Genomic DNA, 24,954 nt, shown 5'->3' on the forward strand with positions numbered 1-24,954 from the left:
GGCTGTCCCCTCAGCATGGTTGGACAGGGCTGTGGTGTGGACGTCCCTTCCCTCTCATTCAGACCATTGTTGAGCACTGACTGAGAAGATTCCACTTCCTGTGCGATACCATACTGTCCGCCCATTTTGATGCTGTTCTACTCAACCCTACTGCGTAAGATCGTATAATCTGCTTTGGTGCCGCATGTTTACTCATCTAGGAAGTGGGGTTATTTGAGGATTCCATGCTCTGCAAGCTTGGTGATGATGCTCCGACTCTGAGTGTTCAACTCACTTCCTTGCGCGCGTGTAGTTAGCTGTGTTTCTTGGCAGTTCTTTGCTGGTGCCACATATCTCATTACCTGCCTTTTATGATCAGGGCTGTTTTGAGATTGTTCTCAGGAAGCTTGCTGAAGACTGCAGCGAGCGGAGACTGCGGCATGTGTCGTTTCATATCGACATCTACTGTATGAGCCTGTAGTGGGAGGTTTACGGTGAGACAGGCCCACTAGCCCTGCATCCCAATCAGCTCATCTGTCACTGTACTGTAGACCACCATACACTCACGCACCCATAACTCTGTGGAGATCAGGTAGGGTGACCGTACTGTATATCTCTGGGTTAACCCAGTTTCCGACATACCCTCCATTATTCCTTCTCTGGGAGGAGGTTGGGGTTTTCCCTTCTGTCGATCAGGGCCTCAAATGACCCAGGAGACTGTGGTGTGTGTGTGTGTGTGTGTGTGTGTGTGTGTGTGTCAAATCCAATTGTATTGGTGACATACACATATTTAGCAGATGTTATTGTGGGTGTAGTGAAATGCCTGTGTTCCTAGCTCTAACAGTGCAGTAGTATCTAACAATAAACACAAATCTAAAAGTTAAAAAATGGAATTAAGAAAAATATAAATATCAGGACGAGCAATGTCGGAGTGGCATTGACTAAAATACAGTAGAATAGAATACAGTATTTACATATGAGATGAGTAAAACAGCATGTAAACATTACTAAAGTGACTAGTGTTCCATTATTAAAGTGATTCCATGTCTATGTATATTGGGCAGCAGCCTCTAAGGTGCAGGGTTGTGTAACCGGGTGGTAGCCGGGTAGTGATGGCTATTTAACACTGATGGCCTTGAGATAGAAGCTGTTTTTCAGTCTCTCGGTCCCTGCTTTGATGCACCTGTACTGACCTCGCCTTCTGGATGGTAGCGGGGTGAACAGGCAGTGGTGAACAAGCAGTGTTGTCCTTTTTTGGCCATCCTGTGACATTGGGTGCTGTAGGTGTCCTGGAGGGCAGGTAGTTTGCCACCGGTGATGCGTTGGGCAGACTGCACCACCCTCTTGAGAGCGTTTACATTTGCGGGTAGTGCAGTTGCCGTGCCAGGCGGTGATACAGCCCGACAGGATGCTGTCACTAAAATGTTGAGGTTTTTAGGTGCCAAGACAGATTTCTTCAGCCTCCTGTGGTTGAAGAGGCACTGCTGCGCCTTCACCATTTCAGTTTGTCAGTGATGTGTCCGCCGAGGAACTTGAAACGTTCCACCTTCTCCACTATGATCCCGTTGATGTGGATAGGGGGGTGCTCCCTCTGCTGTTTCCTGAAGTCCCTGATCAACTCTTCTTTTTTTTTTTTTTTTTACGTTGAATGAGGTTATTTTCCTGGCACCACTCACCAAGGGTCCTCACCTCCTCCCTGTAGGCTGTCTGCGTGCATGGCCACGCAGTCATGGGTGGACAGAGAGTACAGGAGAGGGCTGAGAACGCACCCTTGTGGGGCCCCTGTGTTGAGGATAAGCGAAGTGGAGGTTGTTGTTTCCTACCTTCACCACCTGGGGGCAGCCCGTCAGGAAGTCAAGGACCCAGTTGGGCGGGGTGATGAGCTTGAAGGGCACGTGGTGTTGAATGCTGAGCTATAGTTAATGAACAGCATTCTTACATAGGTATTCCTCTTGTCCAGATGGGATAGGGCGGTTTGCAGTGCGATGGCGATCGTCTGTGGATCTATTGGGGCAGTAAACAAATTGAAGTGGGTGTCAGGTAGAGGTGATTTGGTCCTTAAATATCCTCTCAAAGCACATTGAGTTCAGTTACCTTTTGAGTTCAGTTACTTTTGTTCCTGCCCCCAAGAAAGCAATGGTGGACATCTTGAATCAAGTGGGGACAGCAGACTGGGAAAGGGAGAGATTGAATATGTCCATAAACACTCCAGCCAGCTGGTCTGCTGGTCTGCTGGTCTGTGTGTGTGTGTGTGTGTGTGTGTGTGTGTGTGTGTGTGTGTGTGTGTGCACCATTCCGTTTGGATCCAGCCAGGTTTCCTTCCACTTGTTTGTTCTCATTGGGACCCCCTGTTTCTCTTGCTCTCTCTCAATTAAATTTCAATTCAAGGGCTTTATTGGCATGGGAAACGTGTTAACATTGCCAAAGCAAGTGAGGTAGACAACATACAAAGTGAATATATAAAGTGAAAAACAACAAAAATTAACAGTAAACATTACACATACAGAAGTTTCAAAACAGTAAAGACATTACAAATGTCATATTATATATATACAGTGCCTTGCGAAAGTATTCGGCCCCCTTGAACTTTGCGACCTTTTGCCACATTTCAGGCTTCAAACATAAAGATATAAAACTGTATTTTTTTGTGAAGAATCAACAACAAGTGGGACACAATCATGAAGTGGAACGACATTTATTGGATATTTCAAACTTTTTTAACAAATCAAAAACTGAAAAATTGGGCGTGCAAAATTATTCAGCCCCTTTACTTTCAGTGCAGCAAACTCTCTCCAGAAGTTCAGTGAGGATCTCTGAATGATCCAATGTTGACCTAAATGACTAATGATGATAAATACAATCCACCTGTGTGTAATCAAGTCTCCGTATAAATGCACCTGCACTGTGACAGTCTCAGAGGTCTGTTAAAAGCTCAGAGAGCATCATGAAGAACAAGGAACACACCAGGCAGGTCCGAGATACTGTTGTGAAGAAGTTTAAAGCCGGATTTGGATACAAAAAGATTTCCCAAGCTTTAAACATCCCAAGGAGCACTGTGCAAGCGATAATATTGAAATGGAAGGAGTATCAGACCACTGCAAATCTACCAAGACCTGGCCGTCCCTCTAAACTTTCAGCTCATACAAGGAGAAGACTGATCAGAGATGCAGCCAAGAGGCCCATGATCACTCTGGATGAACTGCAGAGATCTACAGCTGAGGTGGGAGACTCTGTCCATAGGACAACAATCAGTCGTATATTGCACAAATCTGGCCTTTATGGAAGAGTGGCAAGAAGAAAGCCATTTCTTAAAGATATCCATAAAAAGTGTCATTTAAAGTTTGCCACAAGCCACCTAAGAGACACACCAAACATGTGGAAGAAGGTGCTCTGGTCAGATGAAACCAAAATTGAACTTTTTGGCAACAATGCAAAACGTTATGTTTGGCGTAAAAGCAACACAGCTCATCACCCTGAACACACCATTCCCACTGTCAAACATGGTGGTGGCAGCATCATGGTTTGGGCCTGCTTTTCTTCAGCAGGGACAGGGAAGATGGTTAAAATTGATGGGAAGATGGATGGAGCCAAATACAGGACCATTCTGGAAGAAAACCTGATGGAGTCTGCAAAAGACCTGAGACTGGGACGGAGATTTGTCTTCCAACAAGACAATGATCCAAAACATAAAGCAAAATCTACAATGGAATGGTTCAAAAATAAACATATCCAGGTGTTAGAATGGCCAAGTCAAAGTCCAGACCTGAATCCAATCGAGAATCTGTGGAAAGAACTGAAAACTGCTGTTCACAAATTCTCTCCATCCAACCTCACTGAGCTCGAGCTGTTTTGCAAGGAGGAATGGGAAAAAATGTCAGTCTCTCGATGTGCAAAACTGATAGACATACCCCAAGCGACTTACAGCTCTAATCGCAGCAAAAGGTGGCGCTACAAAGTATTAACTTAAGGGGGCTGAATAATTTTGCACGCCCAATTTTTCAGTTTTTGATTTGTTAAAAAAGTTTGAAATATCCAATAAATGTCGTTCCACTTCATGATTGTGTCCCACTTGTTGTTGATTCTTCACAAAAAAATACAGTTTTATATCTTTATGTTTGAAGCCTGAAATGTGGCAAAAGGTCGCAAAGTTCAAGGGGGCCGAATACTTTCGCAAGGCACTGTGTATATACAGTGTTTTAACAATGTACAAATGGTCTCTCTCTCTCTCTCTCTCTCTCTGTGGTAGAGCTCGGACCAGACTGTGCCACACATGGCTGCACGGGAAACTGCTCTGTGACGCACCAAGGGCCCAAGTGTTACTGCACCGTCGGCTATGAAGTCAGCCAGGACGGAAAGACATGCAAAGGTGAGACCGACACCTGGCCATATTCATGCAGTTACAGTAGCCCTATGACATTCCCAGGCCTGACCAGTGGCTGGCTGACTGACTGACCCACTGTCAACTGACTGACTGATTCACTCACTCAATCATTTACTCACTGGCTGACTCACTGACTGGCTGACTGATTCACTCGATGACTCACTGACTGGCTGACTGATTCACTCGCTGACTCACTGACTGGCTGACTGATTCACTGGCTGACTTACTGACTGGCTGACTGATTCACTCACTGACTGACTGACTCACTCGCTGACTGGCTGGCTGACTCGCTGACTGATTCACTCGCTGACTCACTGACCGGCTGACTGATTCACTCGCTGACTCACTGACCGGCTGACTGATTCACTCGCTGACTCACTGACCGGCTGACTGATTCACTCGCTGACTCACTCACTGACTGGCTGACTGATTCACTCGCTGACTCACTCACTGACTGGCTGACTGATTCACTCGCTGACTGGCTGGCTGACTCACTGAATGGCTGACTGACTGTACCCTGCCTGCCTCCTCAGATTTCAACGAATGTAGTGGGTACAGGACCTGCAGTCAGACGTGCTCCAACAATGAGGGCTCCTACACCTGCAGCTGTGTGGAGGGCTACCTACTGCAGCCAGACAACCGCTCCTGCAAGGCCAAGAATGGTGAGAGACACACACACACACACACAGAGCATACAACCACACACACGAACACCACAGCCTCCTGGGTCACATTAACATATTGTGCAGATAGAGGTGAGGTCTACATGTGCTAACTTGCCAAAGAGCAAAGCTAGACTTTATTTCAAATATCAAAACTGAATCGCAATGATTCATTTGATTTAATTTTTCTCTTTGAGTCTGTTATTTGAAGTCTTGTCATGCTGCATTATAGTGGGGGAATCAGATTTGCATGGTGTGACCGTCTATAACGCTGTTACAATTTAATTTACAGGGATGAGATGTCAGACCGATGCAATGAATCTGTGACCTTTCTTCCCCTCTCTCCCTCTCTCTTGCTCTCTTGCTCTCTCTTGCTCTCTTGCTCTCTCGCTCTCTCTCTTTCTCTCTCTTTCTCGCTCTTTCTCTCTTTCTCTCTCTCTTTCTCGCTCTCTCTCTCTTTCTCTCTTTCTCTCTCTCTTTCTCTCTTTCTCTCTTTCTCTCTCTCTTTCTCTCGCTCTTTCTCTCTTTCGCTCTCTCTTTCTCTCTTTCGCTCTCTCTTTCTCTCTCTCTCTTTCTTTCTCTCTTTCTTTCTCTCTCTCTTTCTTTCTCTCTCTCTTTCTTTTTCTCTCTCTTTCTTTTTCTCTCTCTCTCTCTCTCTCTCTCTCTCTCTCTCTCTCTCTCTCTCTCTCTCTCTCTCTCTCTCTCTCTCTCTCTCTCTCTCTCTTTCTCTCTCAGATCCTGTGGAGCAGCTGCCGGTGCTGCTGATCACTAACCTAAATGACATCCGCTGTACGTCTCTGAGCGGCATGCCGACCCGCCTCCCAGCAATAAGCACCAACCAGGTGAGCGCTTCTCTGGAAGACTTTTAGCAGGCTGTGTCCTGGCTGGTTTATGGACACATACTGTATCGACAGTGACGGTGTCCAGCCTAGTGCCCTTTGACACAGCCTCTCTTATCTCTCTCGACTGTCGCCCTCTCTCACCATCTGTTCAATAAGTCCCGTTTGTCTGACACCCAATGACCCCCATTGGAAATAAATGTTATATAACGCGTTCATGTCTTCTGGGATTTTAAACTATTCTAAAGTGTCTTTTTTTTAAATATATATTTTTAAAGCGCTTTATAAAACCCAATGTATTATTCCTCACCTGCTTATTTTGTCCAAAAATAGACCACTGCCATGGATTTCAACTACGCCCAGGAGACGGTTTGTTGGATCGACGTGGGCGACTCGCCCGCCAACACCCATCTGAAGTGTGCCTCCATCCCAGAGCTGAAGACTGTCACTGACATCAGGATCATTAACATCTCCCTCAGCCTGCACCGTGAGTAGAAGAGACACACACACACTCACACACACACACACACACACATAAACGTGCACGCAAGCACACACACGCACAGCCTGTACCGTGTGTAGAGGAGCCGACCTACCAGTCCTTTTTTTGACCTATGCCACCCTCCTGTTTTTTCATTAGGACAGACACTGGTGAAGGTGAGAGGAAACCGATTGGAGTGCAGAGGAAAGATATATAGAGAGAGAGGAAAGAGATGTAGAGATATAGATATAGAGGAAAGAGATATATAGAGAGGAAACCGATGGGAGTGCAGAGGAAAGATATATATATAGAGAGAGAGGAAAGAGATAGAGAGGAGATGTAGAGATATAGATATACAGAGAGGTATAGATAAATAGAGCGCAAAGATGTAGAGATATAGATATATAGAGGGGTATAGATATATATAGAGAGAAAAGATGTAGAGATATCGAGAGGAGATATATATATATATATATACATCGACTAGCCTACCGCTCGGACACACACGTACGCACACACAGTAGAGGTGACGCAATAACCACCCGGCGGCGCCCGACTCTGAAACCTGCTCGTGGCAGCATAAAAGTTCAGAGCAGAAGTGCTGAGCGCAGCTCTATTCCCATACAGGTTCCTCTTCCTGAACAGTGCTGCCCTGACATGGTGCTAAATCACTACGGATGAAAGTGTGGCTGATATACAGTAATATCACCCAGAGAGGAGTAGTTACAGTATGCCCTCCGAGGGTTAACTGGCACATTGTGCCGTACAGCTTGATGTGCCGACCCCACAATAAAGTAGACCCCAACACACTGTTGATAATGTACGGTTTGGCGCGTTAGCCAGTAGCCGCGATCCATTATAAACCACCTCCCGTTTATTGATTCTGATTGGACAGATTTACAGCGGGTTTGTTTCAAACGGCACCCTATTTCCCCCATGGGGCTGGTCAAAAGTAAGGCTCTGGTCAAAACAAGTGCGCTTATAAAAAGGAATTGAAGTGCTATTTGGGAATGTCTGGCCTGCAGTTTGAATGTCCTCACAGCCCACAGGCCCTGCATTAACTCAGGGCTGTCATCTGTTGGGCGACACATGCACACACACACACATGCACACGCATTAGAATGGGAAACTCACTTGTTAATATGGATTTAAGATTGATCATTACATGATGTTTGTCTTTGTGTCTCCCTGACAGAGTGCTATTACTAGTGGGCAGGAATGTACGGGTGTGGGTGTTTGTGTGTGTGTGTGTGTAAAGTGTTCCATTGAGAATAAGCCTGAGGGGTGGAAACAGACATGAAGAAAACAGGTTATGAGTTGGGTGAAGGACTAGAATGTGGGACAGAGTTTGAGAACAACCTACGACCTGATGATTGTCATTTCCACGGGAAGGTACCCATGAGGACCGACGTGAGATCCGTAGGTGCGCGTCACATGACAACTAAGAGTCTATGTTTTTGAGAAATGAAGGTGTGTGTGTATATACATTCTTCAAAGTTTTCCATCCTAAAAAAAAGGTGAATAAGCTAAAGTTTTGATTTCTGGTCAAACTACCAGTTAAAGTATTAGAAATACCTCAAAACACAATAATATTGACTAAAACCCCTGACAACTAATATCAACACTTAGTTTTGGAGAAATGATTTGCCTTCTGTAAGTTTATTAATCATTGCCTTGTAATTCCATGACCAAAAACCCACATCTTTCTGATATTTTCAAATGTCTCTCCCTCATGAGGGATAATGAACGTTAACGAAAGTAACAAGTGAAGGTAGATGGTAGACCTACCAATTAGTTATGTTGTTTTTACTGACATCAAGTTTGTTTACGAATTATTAAGTGATTCAGACTGGGAATTCTGTTACCAGATCGGAGTTACTGCAATTTCATTGGCTAAAAGGGGAAGTCATAGGAGTCACACCACGCACCACACAAGCTGCTACTTTCCTCTCTTCCACTGGCATGCTGTTATGTTCAGCTCAGAAGTGTTTTCTTTATCTTTCTGTCCTCTGGTGTTCAACGCAAGTCTGGACAACCTTCTGTCTGTGTGTCTGGTCTCTTCTTTCAATTCAATGTACTTTATTGGCATGATGTAACAATGTACGTATTGCCAAAGCTTACTTTGGATATTTACTACATGATGATAATAAGAATCAAAATTGTCAACGGGACAACAATACCCAAGGGTCAAAATAACCATACATTGAACAATAGCAATAAGCATACAGTAGAGGACATGCAGGTCGATTGGTCTTTCAGACACTGTCCCTCAACTTATGGCAGGCAGCAATGTAGTGCGCTGCCAACACACAGCTCTGCGTCCTCCCCCAACAGGACGGGTAGCCTATCCTCATCAGAGAGGTCTTTGAAACCTTCAATAAGGGTTTCAAATTTGGGGAAATGACACACTCTGATTGTTTTATATTTGTGACATTTTGTCAGGAAATGCAGCTCCGTCTCAGGTTCTGCTGTTGTGCAGTGGTTGCACAGCCTTTCCTCTACAGGGAGCCAGGTCTTTGTCAAGGTTTTGATCAGTAACCATGGTCAAATAGTTAGCCACGGTGTACTGTCGATTTAGGGCCAGATAGCACTGCATTTTGCTTTGTGCTTGTGTTTCCCAATAAGCAATGTAGTTTTGTGTTGTAATTTGTTTTATTCTGATTGATTGGATGTTCTGAGGCTTCAGTGAGTTAGAACAGGTTTGTGAACTCAGGACCAGCTGGATGAGGGGACTCTTTTCTTTGCTCAGCTCTTGGCATTGCAGGGCGTGGTAATGATATGAGAGAATTCCCTGCGTGCTTTCTCTCTGTTCATTCACTGCCTCATTTAAGGTATCCAGTTGAGCTTATTTTTAAACTTAAGTAAGTGTTGTGTGTGTGTGTGTGCAGTACTCTATATATATTGTACCGATTGAGAACTTTGGTCTAATTTCCTAATAATTGCTCCCACAGTTGATTTATTCAAACCAAGCTGCTTACCTATTGCAGATTCATTCTTCCCAGCCTCGTGCAGGTCTACAATTTTGTTTCTGGTGTCCTTTGACAGCTCTTTGGTCTTGGCCCATAGTGGAGTTTGGAGTGTGACAGTTTGAGGTTGTGGACAGGTGTCTTTTATACTGATAACACGTTCAAACAAGGTGCCATTAATACAGGTAACGAGTGGAGGACAGAGGAGCCTCTTAAAGAAGAAGTTACAGGTCTGTGAGAGCCAGAAATCTTGCTTGTTTGTAGGTGACCAAATACTTATTTTCCACCATAATTTGCTAATAAAAATCCTACAATGTGATTTTCTGGATTTTTTTCTCTCATCATTTTTCTCTCTCTCATTTTTCCCACTCTTTTAAGTGGGAGAACTTGCACGATTGGTGGCTGACCAAATACTTTTTTGCCCCACTGTGTATGTTCAAAAAAATAAAGGGAACACTAAAATAACACATCCTAGATCTGAATGAATTAAATATTCTTATTAAATACTTTTTTCTTTACATAGTTGAATGTGCTGACAACAAAATCACACACAAATGATCAATGGAAATCAAATTGATCAACCCATGGAGGTCTGGATTTGGAGTCACACTCAAATTTAAAGTGGAAAACCACACTACAGGCCGATCCAACTTTGATGTAATGTCCTTAAAACAAGTCAAAATGAGGCTCAGTAGTGTGTGTGGCCTCCACATGCCTATATGACCTCCCTACAATGCCTGGGCATACTCCTGATGAGGTGGCGGATGGTCTCCTGAGGGATCTCCTTCCAGACCTAGACTAAAGCATACGCCAACTCCTAGACAGTCTGTAGTGCAACGTGGCGTTGGTGGATGGAGCAAGACATGATGTCCCAGATGTGCTCAATTGGATTCAGGTCTGGGGAACGGGCGGGCCAGTCCATAGCATCAATGCCTTCCTCTTGCAGAACTGCTGACACACTCCAGCCACATGAGGTCTAGCATTGTCTTGCATTAGGAGGAACCCAGGGCCAACTGCACCAGCATATGGTCTCACAAGGGGTCTGAGGATCTCATCTCGGGACCTAATGGCAGTCAGGCTACCTCTGGCGAGCACATGGAGAGCTGTGCGACCCCCCCAAAGAAATGCCACCCCACACCATGACTGACCCACCGCCAAACCGGTCATGCTGGAGGATGTTGCAGGCAGCAGAACGTTCTCCACGGCGTCTCCAGACTGTCACGTCTGTCACGTGCTCTGTGTGAACCTGCTTTCATCTGTGAAGAGCACAGGGCGCCAGTGGCGAATTTGCCAATCTTGGTGTTCTCTGGCAAATGCCAAACGTCCTGCACGGTGTTGGGCTGTAAGCACAACTCCCACCTGTGGACGTCGGGCCTTCATACCACCCTCATGGAGTCTGTTTCTGACCGTTTGAGCAGACACATGCACATTGTGGCCTGCTGGAGGTCATTTTGCAGGGCTCTGGCAGTGCTCCTCCTGCTCCTCCTTGCACAAAGGCAGAGGTAGCGGTCCTGCTGCTGGGTTGTTGCCCTCCTCCACGTCTCCTGATGTACTGGCCTTTCTCCTGGTAGCGCCTCCATGCTCTGGACACTACGCTGACAGACACAGCAAACCTTGCCACAGCTCACATTGATGTGCCATCCTGGATGAGCTGCACTACCTGAGCCACTTGTGTGGGTTGTAGACTCCGTCTCATGCTACCACTAGAGTGAAAGCACCGCCAGCATTCAAAAGTGACAAACATCAGCCAGGAATCATAGGAACTGAGAAGTGGTCTGTGGTCACCACCTGCAGAACCACTCCTTTATTGGGGGTGTCTTGCTAATTGCCTATAATTTCCACCTGTTGTCTATTCCATTTGCACAACAGCATGTGAAATTTATTGTCAATCAGTGTTGCTTCCTAAATGGACAGTTTTGAATTCACAGAAGTGTGATTGACTTGGAGTTACATTAAGTGTTCCCTTTATTTTTTTGAGCAGTGTATATATATATATAGAGTTCATATTTTTTACTGCTAGATTGATGCCTTCTTTACTGTGAGTGAATGTGGTATCCAGAAAGTTATCGAAGAGTGTCTGGATATTTTGGTTCCAGGTTGCTTTCTGGTATTCTTCTGTGCTGTTTTGGGCCCATCTGTATGAATGTCTGATGTTGTACAGCTTACTGGGCTGTGAATGTGTGGTTGTTTCCATGTCTGTTCTTTTGAGGAACAACGTCATTTGGCTGTGATCAGACAGAGATGTTAGTGGCTTGACAGTGAATGAGCTGAGAGAGAAAGGGTCAATGTCTGTGATCATATAGTCTACTGTACTGTGGCCAAGAGGTGATCAGTAGGTGAATCTCCCCAAATAGTCCCCCCCCCCGTAACCTACCGTTGACAAAGTACAGACCCAGGCTTCTACAGAGCTGCAACAGATCCCTTCCGTTGTTGTTGACGGTGCTGTCACTGTTGTTTCTATGGTGGAGATGAAGACAGTTAGAGACACTATGGCCTGTAATAAAGCTCTCCCCTCGTGTGCTTGTTAGATCAGGTAGTGTTCCTGTGCACACATTTGTGTCCCCACAGATGAGCATATTTCCCTGGGCCTGGAAATGGCACGTCTCTTCGTCAAGGGTGGGGAAAATCTCCTCTGAGTAATATGGGGATTTTGAGGGGGGGGGATATATATTGCGCAAAGGAACACATATTTTCCTGTCAGTACAAGTTATTTTTTAAGTTCGCTCTCTCTCTCTGCTCTCTCTGCTCGCGCTCTGCTGCTCTCGTGCTCTCTCTCGCTCTCTCTGTCCTCTCTGTCCTCTCTTTCTCTCTCTCTCTCTCTCTCTCTCTCTCTCTCGCTCTCTCTCTCTCTCAAAAAATTCAACTCACTTTATTGGCATGACGTAACAATGTACATATTGCCAAAGCTTATTTTGGATATTTACAATATAAAAATGACAATCAAATTGTCAACGTTCAAATTGTCTCCCTCTCTCTCTCTGGTGCTCTCTCTCTCTGGTGTTCTCTCTCGCTCTCTGCTGCTCTCGCTCTCTGCTGCTCTCGCTCTCTGCTGCTCTCGCTATCTGCTGCTCGCTCTCTTTCTCGCTCTCTCTCTCTCTCTCTCTCTCTCTCTCTCTCTCTCTCTCTCTCTCTCTCTCTGCGGCTCTCTCTCTGCGGCTCTCTCTCTCTCTCTGCGGCTCTCTCTCTCTCTGCGGATCTCTCTCTGCGGCTCGCTCTCTCTCTCTTGTTAATGTCACCTCTTCCAGCTCTTACTGTCACCTAACATGACACCTACCACCTCCCCTCTTTCCATTTACTGTAACAAGCATCTGAGCAGTCCGCCCTGGCCGGACCAAATCTGAACCAATCATAGGTGTCTGTCACAAGTTTGGACAGAATAGTACAGTAGAAAAAGTACTGTATAGTAAGGAACAGTAGAGCTTGATACAATAATAGCCCGTGTGTAGAATAATACCCAAATATGCAAATGAAGGCTATTGCATATTCCTACATTTTGTGTACCTATACAGGATACATCACCGAGAAGAAATAGAAGATAGAAGAGACATTCATATCCATAATTATGCATTTCTATACAGTACAGATCAGGGACCCATGATGTCATTCTGTTACCATAATTCCGTTACCAAATCAACTTCACCTCCTGTAGTTCAATAACCAAAATAATTATTTTAGGCGTCATAGCTGACACACCCTTCTTTCTGCAGACATCTTTGAGTTATTATATTTTAAATCGCCCCAATTTTGTGATTTATGATCTTGTCTCATTGCTGCAACTGCCCAACGGGCTCGGGAGAGGCGAAAGTCGAGTCATGCCTCCTTCGAAACATGCCTAACCGCGCTTCTCAACATCCGCCTGCTTAACCCGGAGGCCAGCTGCATCAATGTGTCGGAGGAAACACCGTTCAAATGACGACCGAAGTCGGCCTGCAGATGCCCGGCCCGCCACAAGGGGTCGCTAGAGCGCAATGAGCCGAGTAAAGCCCCCCCGGACAAACCCTCCCTTAACCCAGACCATGCTGGGCCAATTGTGCGCCGCCCTATGGGACTCTGGGATCACGGCCGGTAAATGACACATGGCTGTGACTCCTGAACACTGCGATGCAGTACCTTAGACCGCTGCGCCAGACTGTAATTCCGTTACCGTGGAATTGCCCAATTACAAAATGCAGATACTCAGAGTTACTGTTGACACTTGGAAATAGTGCTTAGGATTTTAAGTACTTTTTGAGAAAGAGGTGAGGAGAGGACACAAGACATCAAAGAGACAATTGAGAAGAAGCCACACATGCCATCTAACACCCACATACAACCTCGTATCTCTTTACTGTGTAGCCTACGTTATAACCAGACTGATTTCAGTGACTTATTAGCAGGCACGATGGCAGCGGGTTGTCAAGAAGCGCTCGCGTAGAGGAATCGCTCACGTGCTCTGTCTGCGAGCTCTCCATCTGGCTCCAACCGCACCTGTCAGTTGAGATAATGTAACTGTTGTTACTGTGTGAATGAGTGTTTGCCATACAGTCACACCAGTGTGAGGTGGTGCGTTGAGGGCATGAAGTGCCTGGGTGGTTAGGTTACCCATGAAACATAACTTTCCATTTCCCAGAAACAGAAAGGTCATGTAAGAGAATCACTGTAACAAAAAGAGTACTCTTCCATGATGTTGTTGCCCAACCCTCAACTCTCCAACCATCCCTCTGCTCTCTCTCTCTCTCTCTCTCTCTCCTGTCTCTCTCGCGCTCTGCCTCGCTCTGCTGTCTCGAGAGGGGGGCTGGGGGGTCTGTGCGTCCCACCTGTTCCACAACGATACACTTCCTAATGCAGAAAAGTGCAAATTCATGTTCATTACATCCACCCAAACAACCCAATACCTTTTGGTGCTGCTGTTCGATTGTTTCGTTTCTTCAAAGGTCAATTAGAGTGTCGTCCTCCTAGTGCTGTTTTTGAAAAGAGTGAAATTGAATCGTCAGCCAATTTCCTCTCGAGACTTTTTTTGCTACACACGTCCCTTGCACGCGTGTGTTTGTGTTTGGGAAACTAGTTTTGCTCATCTATATTCATTCAATCTCTGTCCTCCCGGGCTTGTTTTTATGAGTCTATGTATTTGCAGTTACCTCCCTTGGAACATGAGATGGTGTGGGTCCCAAATTGCACTCTATTACTTATTTAGTGCAATACCTTTGCTTGGGGCCCATAAGGTTCTGGTCAAATGTAGTGCACTTTATAGGGAATAGGGTGCCATTTGGGAAGCTGAGATGGAGAAATATGCCAAAACCATGGCGGCTGATTGTAAATAATTGATTTCCTTCTTGGAATTGCACCAATACTTTAGTAGTGTTTGAAATAAAGCAAATCAAATTGTATTGATCACGTACACATATTTAGCAGATGTCATTGCGAGGGTAGCAGTAGTATCTAACAATACACACATCTAAAAGTACAAGAATAGAATTAAAAAATATATACAGCCTTTGGAAAGTATTCAGACCCCTAGACTTTTTCCACATTTTGTTAGGTTACAGCCTTATTCTAAAATGGATTAAATAGTTTTCCACCTCATCAATCTACTCACAACAGAGTTTCCCCCATTTGTATTTTCAGGTCTCTCCAGAGATGTTCGATTGGGTTCAGGTCCGGGCTCTGGTCGGGCCACTCAAGGACATTCAGAGACTTGTCCCAAAGCCACTCCTGCATTGTCTTGGCTGTGTGCTTAGGGTTGTTGTCCTGTCCCAGTCTGACATCCTGAGCGCTCTGGAGCAGGTTTTCATCTGTACTTTGCTCTGTTCCTCTTTGCCGCTGAAAAACACCCCCACAGCATGATGCTGCCACCACCATGCTTCACCGTAGGAATGATGCCAGTTTCCTCCAAATGTGACGCTTGGCATTCAGGCCAATCTTGGTTTCATTGGACCAGAGAATCTTGTTTCTCATATTCTGAGAGTCTTTAGGTGCCTTTTGGCAAAGTGGGCTGTCATGTGCCTTTTACTGAGGAGTGGCTTCCGTCTGGCAACTCTACCATAAAGGCCTGATTGGTGGAGTGCCACAGAGATGGTTGTCCTTCTGGAAGGTTCTCCCATCTCCACAGAGGAACTCTGGAGTTCTGTCAGAGTGATCATTGGGTCTTTGGTCACCTCCCTGACCAAGGCCCTTCTCCCCTGATTGCTCAGTTTGGCTGGGCGGCCAGTTCCATTTAAGAATGATGGAGGCCACTGTTCTTGGGGACCTTAAATGCTGCAGAAATGTATTGGGGCACAGATCTGGGTAAGGGTACCAACACAATCCTGTCTTGGAGATCTACGGACAATTCCGTCAACCTCATGGCTTGGTTTTTGCTCTAACGTGCACTGTCAACAGCAGTCATGGGTACAGGAAGGGGCTGAGCACGCACCCTTGTGGGGCCCCTGTGTCGAGGGTCAGCATAGTGGTGTTGTTTAATGGTCCTGGCAGGGATCTGGTGGTGTCTGAAGGGGTCTACAGACTTTACACAAGCGCGGTGTCATTCCTTGCGCAACTGTGGGGGGGGGGGCAGCAGTGTTCCTTGATCTGATCTATAGGCTACGCATCGTAGTGACTTGCATTGCTAACCGAATATAATCTCAGCGACTTGTTCAAACAATAAACCAAGTAACATTGTAGCTTTATTAGAATTTCCCCCAATATGTATGTAGTTTAGAACTAATAACTAGAGATTCCAGGATGTTGTGAAACGGTGGAAAATACTGAAACCATGCGTCGTTTCTTCATGACCGAAACATGACGTTCTATTTTTGAGTGAACACGCTAAAGCGGCATATCAAACTGTGATAATGTTGTAGGTTACACTTGCAAGTATAAGAATATTTTCCAGGGCATATTATTTCATTTTTAAGTCTGATTATTTCACATGGAGATGTGGGAAGTTAAAAAGGCTAGCTAGCTTTCAAGATTTTTAGCCAGCTGGCTGCTACTAGCAAGGGAGGGTCTTTCTTTTTCCCAACGCGGTTCAGCCAAAACCACGCCCCTTTTATTCAGAGAGGCGTTCTACAAAGCTTTGAGCGCTCTCCGAGCCTACCAAGTCCGGAAGTGAATATCACGTCCCGCGAAATTTCAGCCACTGATTTAACAACAAAGGCTGACTGAATGATTAGCTAATAAATATTTGCGAAATCATGAATAATAAGCAGATGCTTTTACTTGATAATAGACTACTAAATGATAATACAACACCTTCAAGTACCGAGCTGGTAACGTTAAGTAGCCTAAGTTAACTTAGCTGACCTTCAATTGAGGGAAATTCAGGAGAATTCTGAGACATTTTTACAACTCATTGAAACTCTGAAAATAAACACATGGGCAAATGTTACCAAACATGATGATAATAATTGGCCTAAATGACACTTTCCATCCTTACCTTGGAAAGGCCACTGTCTCTGCGCTGGTCTCCTGCGAGTGAGACAACGCTAGCTAGCCAATGGGAGCGTAGTAGAGCGCACCTCTGAATATCTGGGCTTGGTTTTTGGCTTAACCGCGTTGGGAAGAAAGACGCAGCAAGGGAAAGACTGCTCTTCCTTGCTTTCACCACAAATGAGAAGACGAAAAGAAACTCCCATCGCCCGCTTGTGAATGGGAGTCTAGGAAACGTGGACCGGCGAGGGTAGTATCATGTTACCAAGGGTATCTGTACTTTACTGTTTATATGTTGGATTACTTTGACTTCATTCCTAAAGAAAATTATGTCCTTTTTACTCCATACATTTTCCCCTGACACCCAAAAGTACTCGTTACATTTTGAATGCTTAGCAGAACAGGACGATGGTCCAATTCACACACTTATCAAGAGAACATCCCTGGTCATCTACTGGCTCTGATCTGGCGGACTCATTAAACACACATGCTTCATTTGTAAATGATGTCTAAGTGTTGGAGTATGATCCTGGTACATTAAAATAACAAGAAAATGGTGCCAGTCTGTTTTGCTTAATAAAGGAATTTGAAATTATTTATAGTTTTACTTTTGATACTTAAGTATATTAAATCAGTAAATATACTTACGGTATCTTTACTTTTACTTAAGTATGACAATTGGGTACTTTTTCCACCGCTGGGATAGGCTATAACTGCTGGAGTCACAAGCTGGGATAGGCTATAACTGCTGGAGTCACAAGCTGGGATAGGCTATAACTGCTGGAGTCACAAGCTGGGATAGGCTATAACTGCTGGAGTCACAAGCTGGGATAGGCTATAACTGCTGGAGTCACAAGCTGGGATAGGCTATAACTGCTGGAGTCACAAGCTGGGATAGGCTATAACTGCTGGAGTCACAAGCTGGGATAGGCTATAACTGCTGGAGTCACAAGCTGGGATAGGCTATAACTGCTGGAGTCACAAGCTGGGATAGGCTATAACTGCTGGAGTCACAAGCTGGGATAGGCTATAACTGCTGGAGTCACAAGCTGGGATAGGCTATAACTGCTGGAGTCACAAGCTGGGATAGGCTAACTACAGGGGGGTGGGATGGGCTATAACTGCTGGAGTCACAAGCTGGGATAGGCTATAACTGCTGGAGTCACAAGCTGGGATAGGCTATAACTGCTGGAGTCACAAGCTGGGATAGGCTATAACTGCTGGAGTCACAAGCTGGGATAGGCTATAACTGCTGGAGTCACAAGCTGGGATAGGCTATAACTGCTGGAGTCACAAGCTGGGATAGGCTATAACTGCTGGAGTCACAAGCTGGGATAGGCTATAACTGCTGGAGTCACAAGCTGGGATAGGCTAACTACAGGGGGGTGGGATGGGCCAGTGTGGCCCAACTTCAAAGTTGCTCTGTGGGTTAACAATGGTTTTGGTTTACGGGGGCTGGTTGATGGAGTACAGTGCAGTGTATTAGGATATCTCTCTCCCCTCTTTGAGGAAGCATGGTGGCAGCTGTTAAAACACAAGGCCACATGAGCCCCCATCCCTCCTCTCCTCCCTCCCACAGCTGGGTCTCTGTGGGACCACCCTCCCCACCCCACCACCCCAGCCGCCTTCTCACACAGACTCTCATTGTCAGAGCCCTTGCTGGGAAATCAGCTGGGAGATACTGAGAGGAACAATACACAGCCTCCAAAAAGAACACCATTTTAGCATTTCATTCAAAGCCCGGTCTTTTTCCACGTTCTGCTTGTCTAAAGTTCCCAGTCAGTCAGACAGTGCTCAGACAGGGTGAGTGTGTGTGTGTGTTGTCGATCTTTCACATGGAAGAAAGTGCTGCCCTTTCCACACGACCATACCGACTCAAACTGTACTTTACAGTCTCTGATTTATCATTGTCCTTTCAAGCATGGTTCCAGCAACTACGTTGGATACGGCTCAGCTCACTAGTTTGAAAAGAGTATATACAGTTGAAGTCGGAGGTTTACATACACTTAGGATGAAGTCATTTAAAACTCGTTTTTCAACCACTCCACAAATTTCTTGTTAACAAACTATAGTTTTGGCAAGTGGGTTAGGACATCTACTTTGTGCATGACACAAGTCATTTTTCCAACAATTGTTTACAGACAGATTATTTCACAATTCCAGTGGGTCAGAAGTTTACATACACTAAGTTGACTGTGCCTTTAAACAGCTTGGAAAATTCCAGAAAATGATGTCATGGCTTTAGAAGTCTCTGATAGGCTAATTGGCGTAATTTGAGTCAATTAGAGGTGTAGCTGTGGATGTATTGCAAGGCCTACCTTCAAACTCAGTTCTTCTTTGCTTGACATCATGGGGAAAATCAAAATAAATCAGCCAAGACCTCAGAAAAAGATTGTAGACCTCCACAAGTCTGGTTCATCCTTGGAAGCAATTTCCAAATGCTTGAAGGTACCACGTTCATCTGTACAAACAATAGTACGCAAGTATAAACACCATGGGGCCACGAAGCCGTCATACCGCTGAGGAAGGAGACGCGTTCTGTCTCCTAGAGATGAACGTACTTTGGTGCGAAAAGTGCAAATCAATCCCAGAAAAACAGCAAAGGACCTTGTGAAGATACTGGAGGGAACAGGTGCAAAAGTATTTATATCTACAGTAAAACGAGTCCAAATCAACATAACCTGAAAGGCTACTCAGCAAGGAAGAAGCCACTGCTCCAAAACCACCATAAAAAAGCCAGACTACGGTTTGCAACTGCACATGGGGACAAAGATCATACTCTTTGGAGAAATGTCCTCTGGTCTGATGAAATAAAAATAGTTATAGTTACCATCGTTATGTTTGGAGGAAAAGGGGGAGGCTTGCAAGCCGAAGAACACCATCCCAACCGTGAAGAACAGGGGTGGCTGCATGATGTTGTGGGGGTGTTTTGCTGCAGGAGGGACTGGTGCACTTCACAAAATAGATGACATCATGAGGGAGGAGAATTATGTGGATATATTGAAGCAACATCTCAAGACATCAGGCAGGAAGATAAAGTTTGGTTGCAAATGGGTCTTCCAAATGGACAATGACCCCAAGCATGCTTCCAAAGTTGTGGCAAAATGGCTTAAGGACAACAAAGTCAAGGTATTGGAGTGGCCATCACAAAGCCCTGACCTCATTCCCATAGAACATTTGTGGGCAGAACTGAAAAGCATGTGTGCGAGCAAGGAGGCCTCGACAAACCTGACTCAGTTACACCAGCTCTGTCAGGAGGAATGGGGCAAAATTCACCCACCTTATTGTGGGAAGCTTGTAGAAGGCTACCCGGCGCATTTGACCCAAGTTAAACAAATTCAATGCTGCCAAATACTAATTGAGTGTATGTAAACTTCTGACCCACTGGGAATGTGATGAAAGAAATTAAAGCTGAAATTAATCATTCTATTATTCTGACATTTCACATTCTTAAAATAAAGTGGTGATCCTAACTGACCTAACACAGGGATTTCTTACTAGGTAAAAATGTATTTGGCTAAGGTGTATGTAAACTTCCGACCTCAACTGTACATGAGGCTGGGTTGTGAGGCAGGGTGGGACCATGTCAGGTCACCAAGCAGGCTGTGGGTTGGGGTGGAGAGGGTTAATGCTTTTCTCTCTCTCCGTGGGTGAGATTGGCTTATGGGTTGTGTTTGCAGTCACTGACACTGATTGGAGTTCAACTCTGATACGGCAATCCCTCTCGGTCCCCCTCACACTCGTCCTCGCTCTCTCTCTCTCTCCCACACTTATCCTCTTCTCTCTATCCCTTCAGATGTGGGTCAGATGGCTATTGACTGGCTGACCGGGAACTTCTACTTCGAGGACAACATGGACGATCGTATCTTTGTGTGCAACGCCGACGGCCAGACGTGTGTCACCCTGCTGGATCAGGAGCTCTACAACCCTAAAGGCATCGCCCTGGACCCCCTCATGGGGTGAGCACTACCCCACTAACAACCCCAGAGACCCCTGAAGTAGTGACCTCAGAAGGTCCTTTGTTTACTTCCCCCTGGTCCTTCTGGTCAGATGACCCAGGCCTTAGTCAGTGAAAACACTTCCTCTTCTCTCTCACACACACACACACACACACACACACGCACGCAACATGTGTCTGATCACTTCATCCTGCTGACGGTGACACTTAAAAAGTGGTGTATCCTGTGTTCTTCCTTTTTTTACAAGGTGTCACTTCTCAGTTTTGGAAGTCATCTCCTGGTGAAGGATGTAGACGTCTCCGATATTAACTTAACGCAGATGGCACTTTTTTTTTATGAGCTGAAGAAAAGCAGCGTGATTGAGGTCAAATATACATTTAAGGAAGTACAGTCTGTTGGAATGCACAGTCATTCCTTTCCTCTGTTTAATCTTCCCACGCACTCATGGTTTCTTCATCCCCCCCCTGCTCTCCTCACCCTCTCTCCCTACAGCAAGGTGTTCTTCACAGACTACGGTCAAACCCCCAAGGTGGAGCGTTGTGACATGGACGGTCAGAACCGGACCAAGCTGGTGGAAAGTAAGATTGTGTTCCCCCACGGTATCACCCTGGACCTGGTCAACCGGCTGGTCTACTGGGCCGATGCCTACCTGGACTACATAGAGGTGGTGGACTACGAGGGCCAGAACAGACACACCATCATACAGGGCCTGCTGGTGAGGTCATGAATGAGTCAAGGAAGATGTTCCATTAAAACACACACACACACACACACCACCAACTCCGTCTGTTGTTCATTCTGTCAGATTGAGCATCTGTACGGGCTGACGGTGTTTGAGAACTACCTTTACGCCACCAACTCTGACGAGGGCAACCTGAACCACGCGAAGACCAGCGTGATCCGGGTCAACCGCTTCAACGCCTCTGACTTCACGGTGGTGACCCGAGTGGACCGCGGCGCCGCCCTGCACGTGTACCATCAGAGACGTCAACCCCCAGGTAGGTACACACCCACAAACCCCTTTGTATTTACCCAGATAGGCACTGAGGGTACGGGGCAATCATTGCCATGGATTGTGGTATGTAGTGTGGTCGGGCTTTTGTTCCAGCCCCCGCGCGTGTTCCGCCAGAGACGCCGACCTCCATGTAGGTACACAGGCTAGCGTCGCAAAATTACGGTAACTTAAAAAACAATCCCGGGTTTTCCCGGTTGAAAGAGTCCAGAAGGGTTATCTAGTGTCATCTGTCTGTATCGATCATCACAGTTGTTGCCATGTTGGTGCCTAGTACTGACCTCTGACCCCGCTCTCTCTTCCCCTGGTGCCCAGTGAGAGAGAAGAGTCATGCGTGTGCCCCGGACCAGTTTAAGAAGCCAGGAGGCTGCTCCGACATCTGTCTGCTGGGGAACAGCCACAAGACCCGGACCTGCCGCTGTCGCTCTGGATTCAGCCTGGGCAGTGATGGGAAGTCCTGCAAGAGTGAGTACTTCACATTCATCAAGTTTTGAATTACGTTCCGTACACAGAGCGTAGCGCCAAAAAAATCACAAGCAACAGCACAGACCTCCACTTTTATATTATAGGAATATGAGTTGAAATAAGTCTCTAGAACATCATTTTTTACAGTTACGTACTCTGGACAGAAAATACCTAGTTTCGTTGCGCAGATCTTGTAACTGACCGTTCAGCGATATCCCCACGTTGTCGATGTTCCCCTTGCAGAACCTGAACACGAGTTGTTCCTGGTGTACGGTAAGGGCCGCCCTGGCATCATCCGTGGCATGGACATGAATGCCAAGGTCCCCGACGAGTTCATGATCCCCATTGAGAACCTGATGAACCCGCGGGCACTGGACTTCCACGCCGAGAGCGAGTTCATCTACTTCGCTGACGCCGTGAGTTACATCATCGGGCGGCAGAAGATTGACGGCACGGAGAGGGACACCATCCTGAAGGATGGTAAAGGACTGTCTGTTTGACCACCATCGTATTTAACATGTCCTGCATTGCAACAGGACTCCAACCTACTGCAGAATTGAATCGCAATGCATGTAGATTTGGGATGCATTATATATATATATACATATTGAATCGTGACCAATGTGTCATGGTAAAAATGATATCACGAGGTCACGAAAGCCCTAGTGGACAGTCACCCTCAATCTCTCTCCCTTCCTCTGTCCCTCTGTCCCTTCCCTCAGGCGTACACACCGTGGAGGGGATAGCGGTAGACTGGATGGCAGGTAACCTGTACTGGACCGACGACGGGCCCGTGAAGACCATCAGTGTGGCCAGGCTGGAGAAGGCCTCTCAGACACGCAAGACCCTCATCGAGGGCAAGATGACCCACCCCCGCGCCATCGTAGTGGACCCCCAGCACGGGTCAGACATCCATCCCCCCCCCCCTCCTCCTTATGCTCCTTTGCTCCTGTACACATCTCACACAAAGACCTCACAGAATGAGAATATGTTGGGTCACTTTCCCCAAAATTAGGTTGGATGATTCCTGGTTTCCTGCTTATTTGCTCCTGCTTCCGGGAATCTTCCAACAATAATTTCCGGAAACCCTCGTAATTTTGGGCAATTAGCTGGAATTTTTCTGCCCTTTTTAGTATGGATTTAACATCGTGTTATGGTTGTAGGTGGATGTACTGGACAGACTGGGAGGAGGACCCCAAGAAGAGTAACCGAGGGAAGATCAAGAAGGCGTGGATGGACGGCTCTCACGACCAGGTCCTGCTGACCAGTAAGACAGTGCTGTGGCCCAACGGCCTGAGTCTGGACATCCCACAGGGCATCCTGTACTGGGTGGACGCGTACTACGACCGCATCGAGATGGTTTACCTCAACACCACCGAGCGCAAGGTCAGTTCGCCTGGTCAGCAAGCCTCAACCCGAATGCTGGTGATCGTCGATCTGGTTGTCGCACGTGTGAAATCTCCCCACTGGAGAGCAGGGTTCAGTCGTCACATCCACCCTTCCCACTGTTTCTCACACCTGCTTGTATCCCCCTCTGATTGCCAAACTGTCTAAATAAAGTGTGTGATTTTTAAATATATTTTTTAAATGGTTCTATGGTTTTCATCCTCACCATGACCCACGTGCAATGATCCTCTTCTCTCTTTCTGATTGGTCAGATGGTGTACGAGGGAAACGAGTTAAACCACGCCTTCGGCCTGTGTCACTACAAGCAGTACCTGTTCTGGAACGAGTACCGCGGCGGCAGCATCTTCAAACTCGATATCTCTACCAGCACCGTCACGCTGCTCCGCAACGAACGGCCCCCCCTCTTCGAGATCCGTGTGTACGACGCTCACCAGCAGCAAGGTAACTTTACTGGTGACACCACAGTCAATGGGGAACGCGTTTAACACATGCCAAAACTTTTTATGCCGCAAAATCATAACATTTGATTCTATATCGGTGATTTAGCTAGTCTAGATATGAATTAATGACTACTTTAATGTCCCGTAGGCAAATTTGCTTGGATAACAACGCTAACGGTCCTGTCTGCCTGTCTTCTGTTTGTTCCCATAGGGACCAACCTGTGTCGCGTGAAAAACGGTGGCTGCAGCAGTCTGTGTCTGGCTATCCCTGACGGCAGGTCCTGCGGCTGTGCCGACGACCAGATACTGGGCGACGACAATGTCACCTGTAAAGGTATGCATTGGGACGCTCTCCGGAGGGTCTCAGTCAGAGTAGTGTCAGGGATTTCTGTACGTTGAACTGGGACGCCATGTGGAAATGTCCGTGTTTCAAGCTGGTGTGTCGAGAAGCGAAGCTTCACAGACCTGCTTTCTTCAGCTGGGTTTGTTGTGGGGGGGAAAGCCCCCCCCTCGTAAGTAGATCCATCCATCCCACACAGGAACAGCAGAGACTGCGAAAGCCGTTGCTTTGCTCCATTATCCGTAACAGTCCCCTCTTCTCCTCCCCCCAGCCAACCCCACCTACATCCCTCCTCCTCAGTGTCAGCTCGGGGAGTTCTCCTGTAACAACAACCGCTGCATCCAGGAGCGATGGAAGTGTGACGGGGACAACGACTGTCTGGACAACAGCGACGAGGCGCCCGAGCTCTGCCGTGAGTCGTGTCACGCCGCCGCCGCCGCAGCCGGGTTTACTGAGCAACGAGCACACACGCGACAACAAGTCTCACACACACACACACACGCACACACACACACAACGCACACACGCACACACACACAACGCACACACACACACACACACACACACACACACACGCGACAACAAGTCTCACACACACACAACGCACACATACACACACACACACACACACAACGCA

The 24,954-nt window shown here is 46.5% G+C and overlaps 1 protein-coding gene across 1 annotated transcript in view; it reads left to right on the forward strand.

Moving 5' to 3' along the window:
* Positions 1–24,954, forward strand: part of LOC115102554 (low-density lipoprotein receptor-related protein 1-like) — a 140,837-nt gene that overhangs the window by 60,532 nt on the left and 55,351 nt on the right. Inside the window, exons 4-17 of the mRNA XM_065005503.1 lie at positions 4,226–4,345; positions 4,894–5,022; positions 5,758–5,864; positions 6,195–6,348; positions 20,491–20,653; positions 21,146–21,368; positions 21,459–21,651; positions 21,981–22,130; positions 22,374–22,610; positions 22,853–23,033; positions 23,294–23,516; positions 23,789–23,978; positions 24,189–24,311; positions 24,589–24,729. Of these exons, the coding sequence (XP_064861575.1) occupies positions 4,226–4,345; positions 4,894–5,022; positions 5,758–5,864; positions 6,195–6,348; positions 20,491–20,653; positions 21,146–21,368; positions 21,459–21,651; positions 21,981–22,130; positions 22,374–22,610; positions 22,853–23,033; positions 23,294–23,516; positions 23,789–23,978; positions 24,189–24,311; positions 24,589–24,729 (2,334 nt within the window). The remainder of the gene's footprint in view (positions 1–4,225; positions 4,346–4,893; positions 5,023–5,757; positions 5,865–6,194; positions 6,349–20,490; positions 20,654–21,145; positions 21,369–21,458; positions 21,652–21,980; positions 22,131–22,373; positions 22,611–22,852; positions 23,034–23,293; positions 23,517–23,788; positions 23,979–24,188; positions 24,312–24,588; positions 24,730–24,954) is intronic.

The sequence above is a fragment of the Oncorhynchus nerka genome, linkage group LG20 (genome assembly GCF_034236695.1).
Source record: "Oncorhynchus nerka isolate Pitt River linkage group LG20, Oner_Uvic_2.0, whole genome shotgun sequence".
Lineage (NCBI taxonomy): Eukaryota > Metazoa > Chordata > Actinopteri > Salmoniformes > Salmonidae > Oncorhynchus > Oncorhynchus nerka.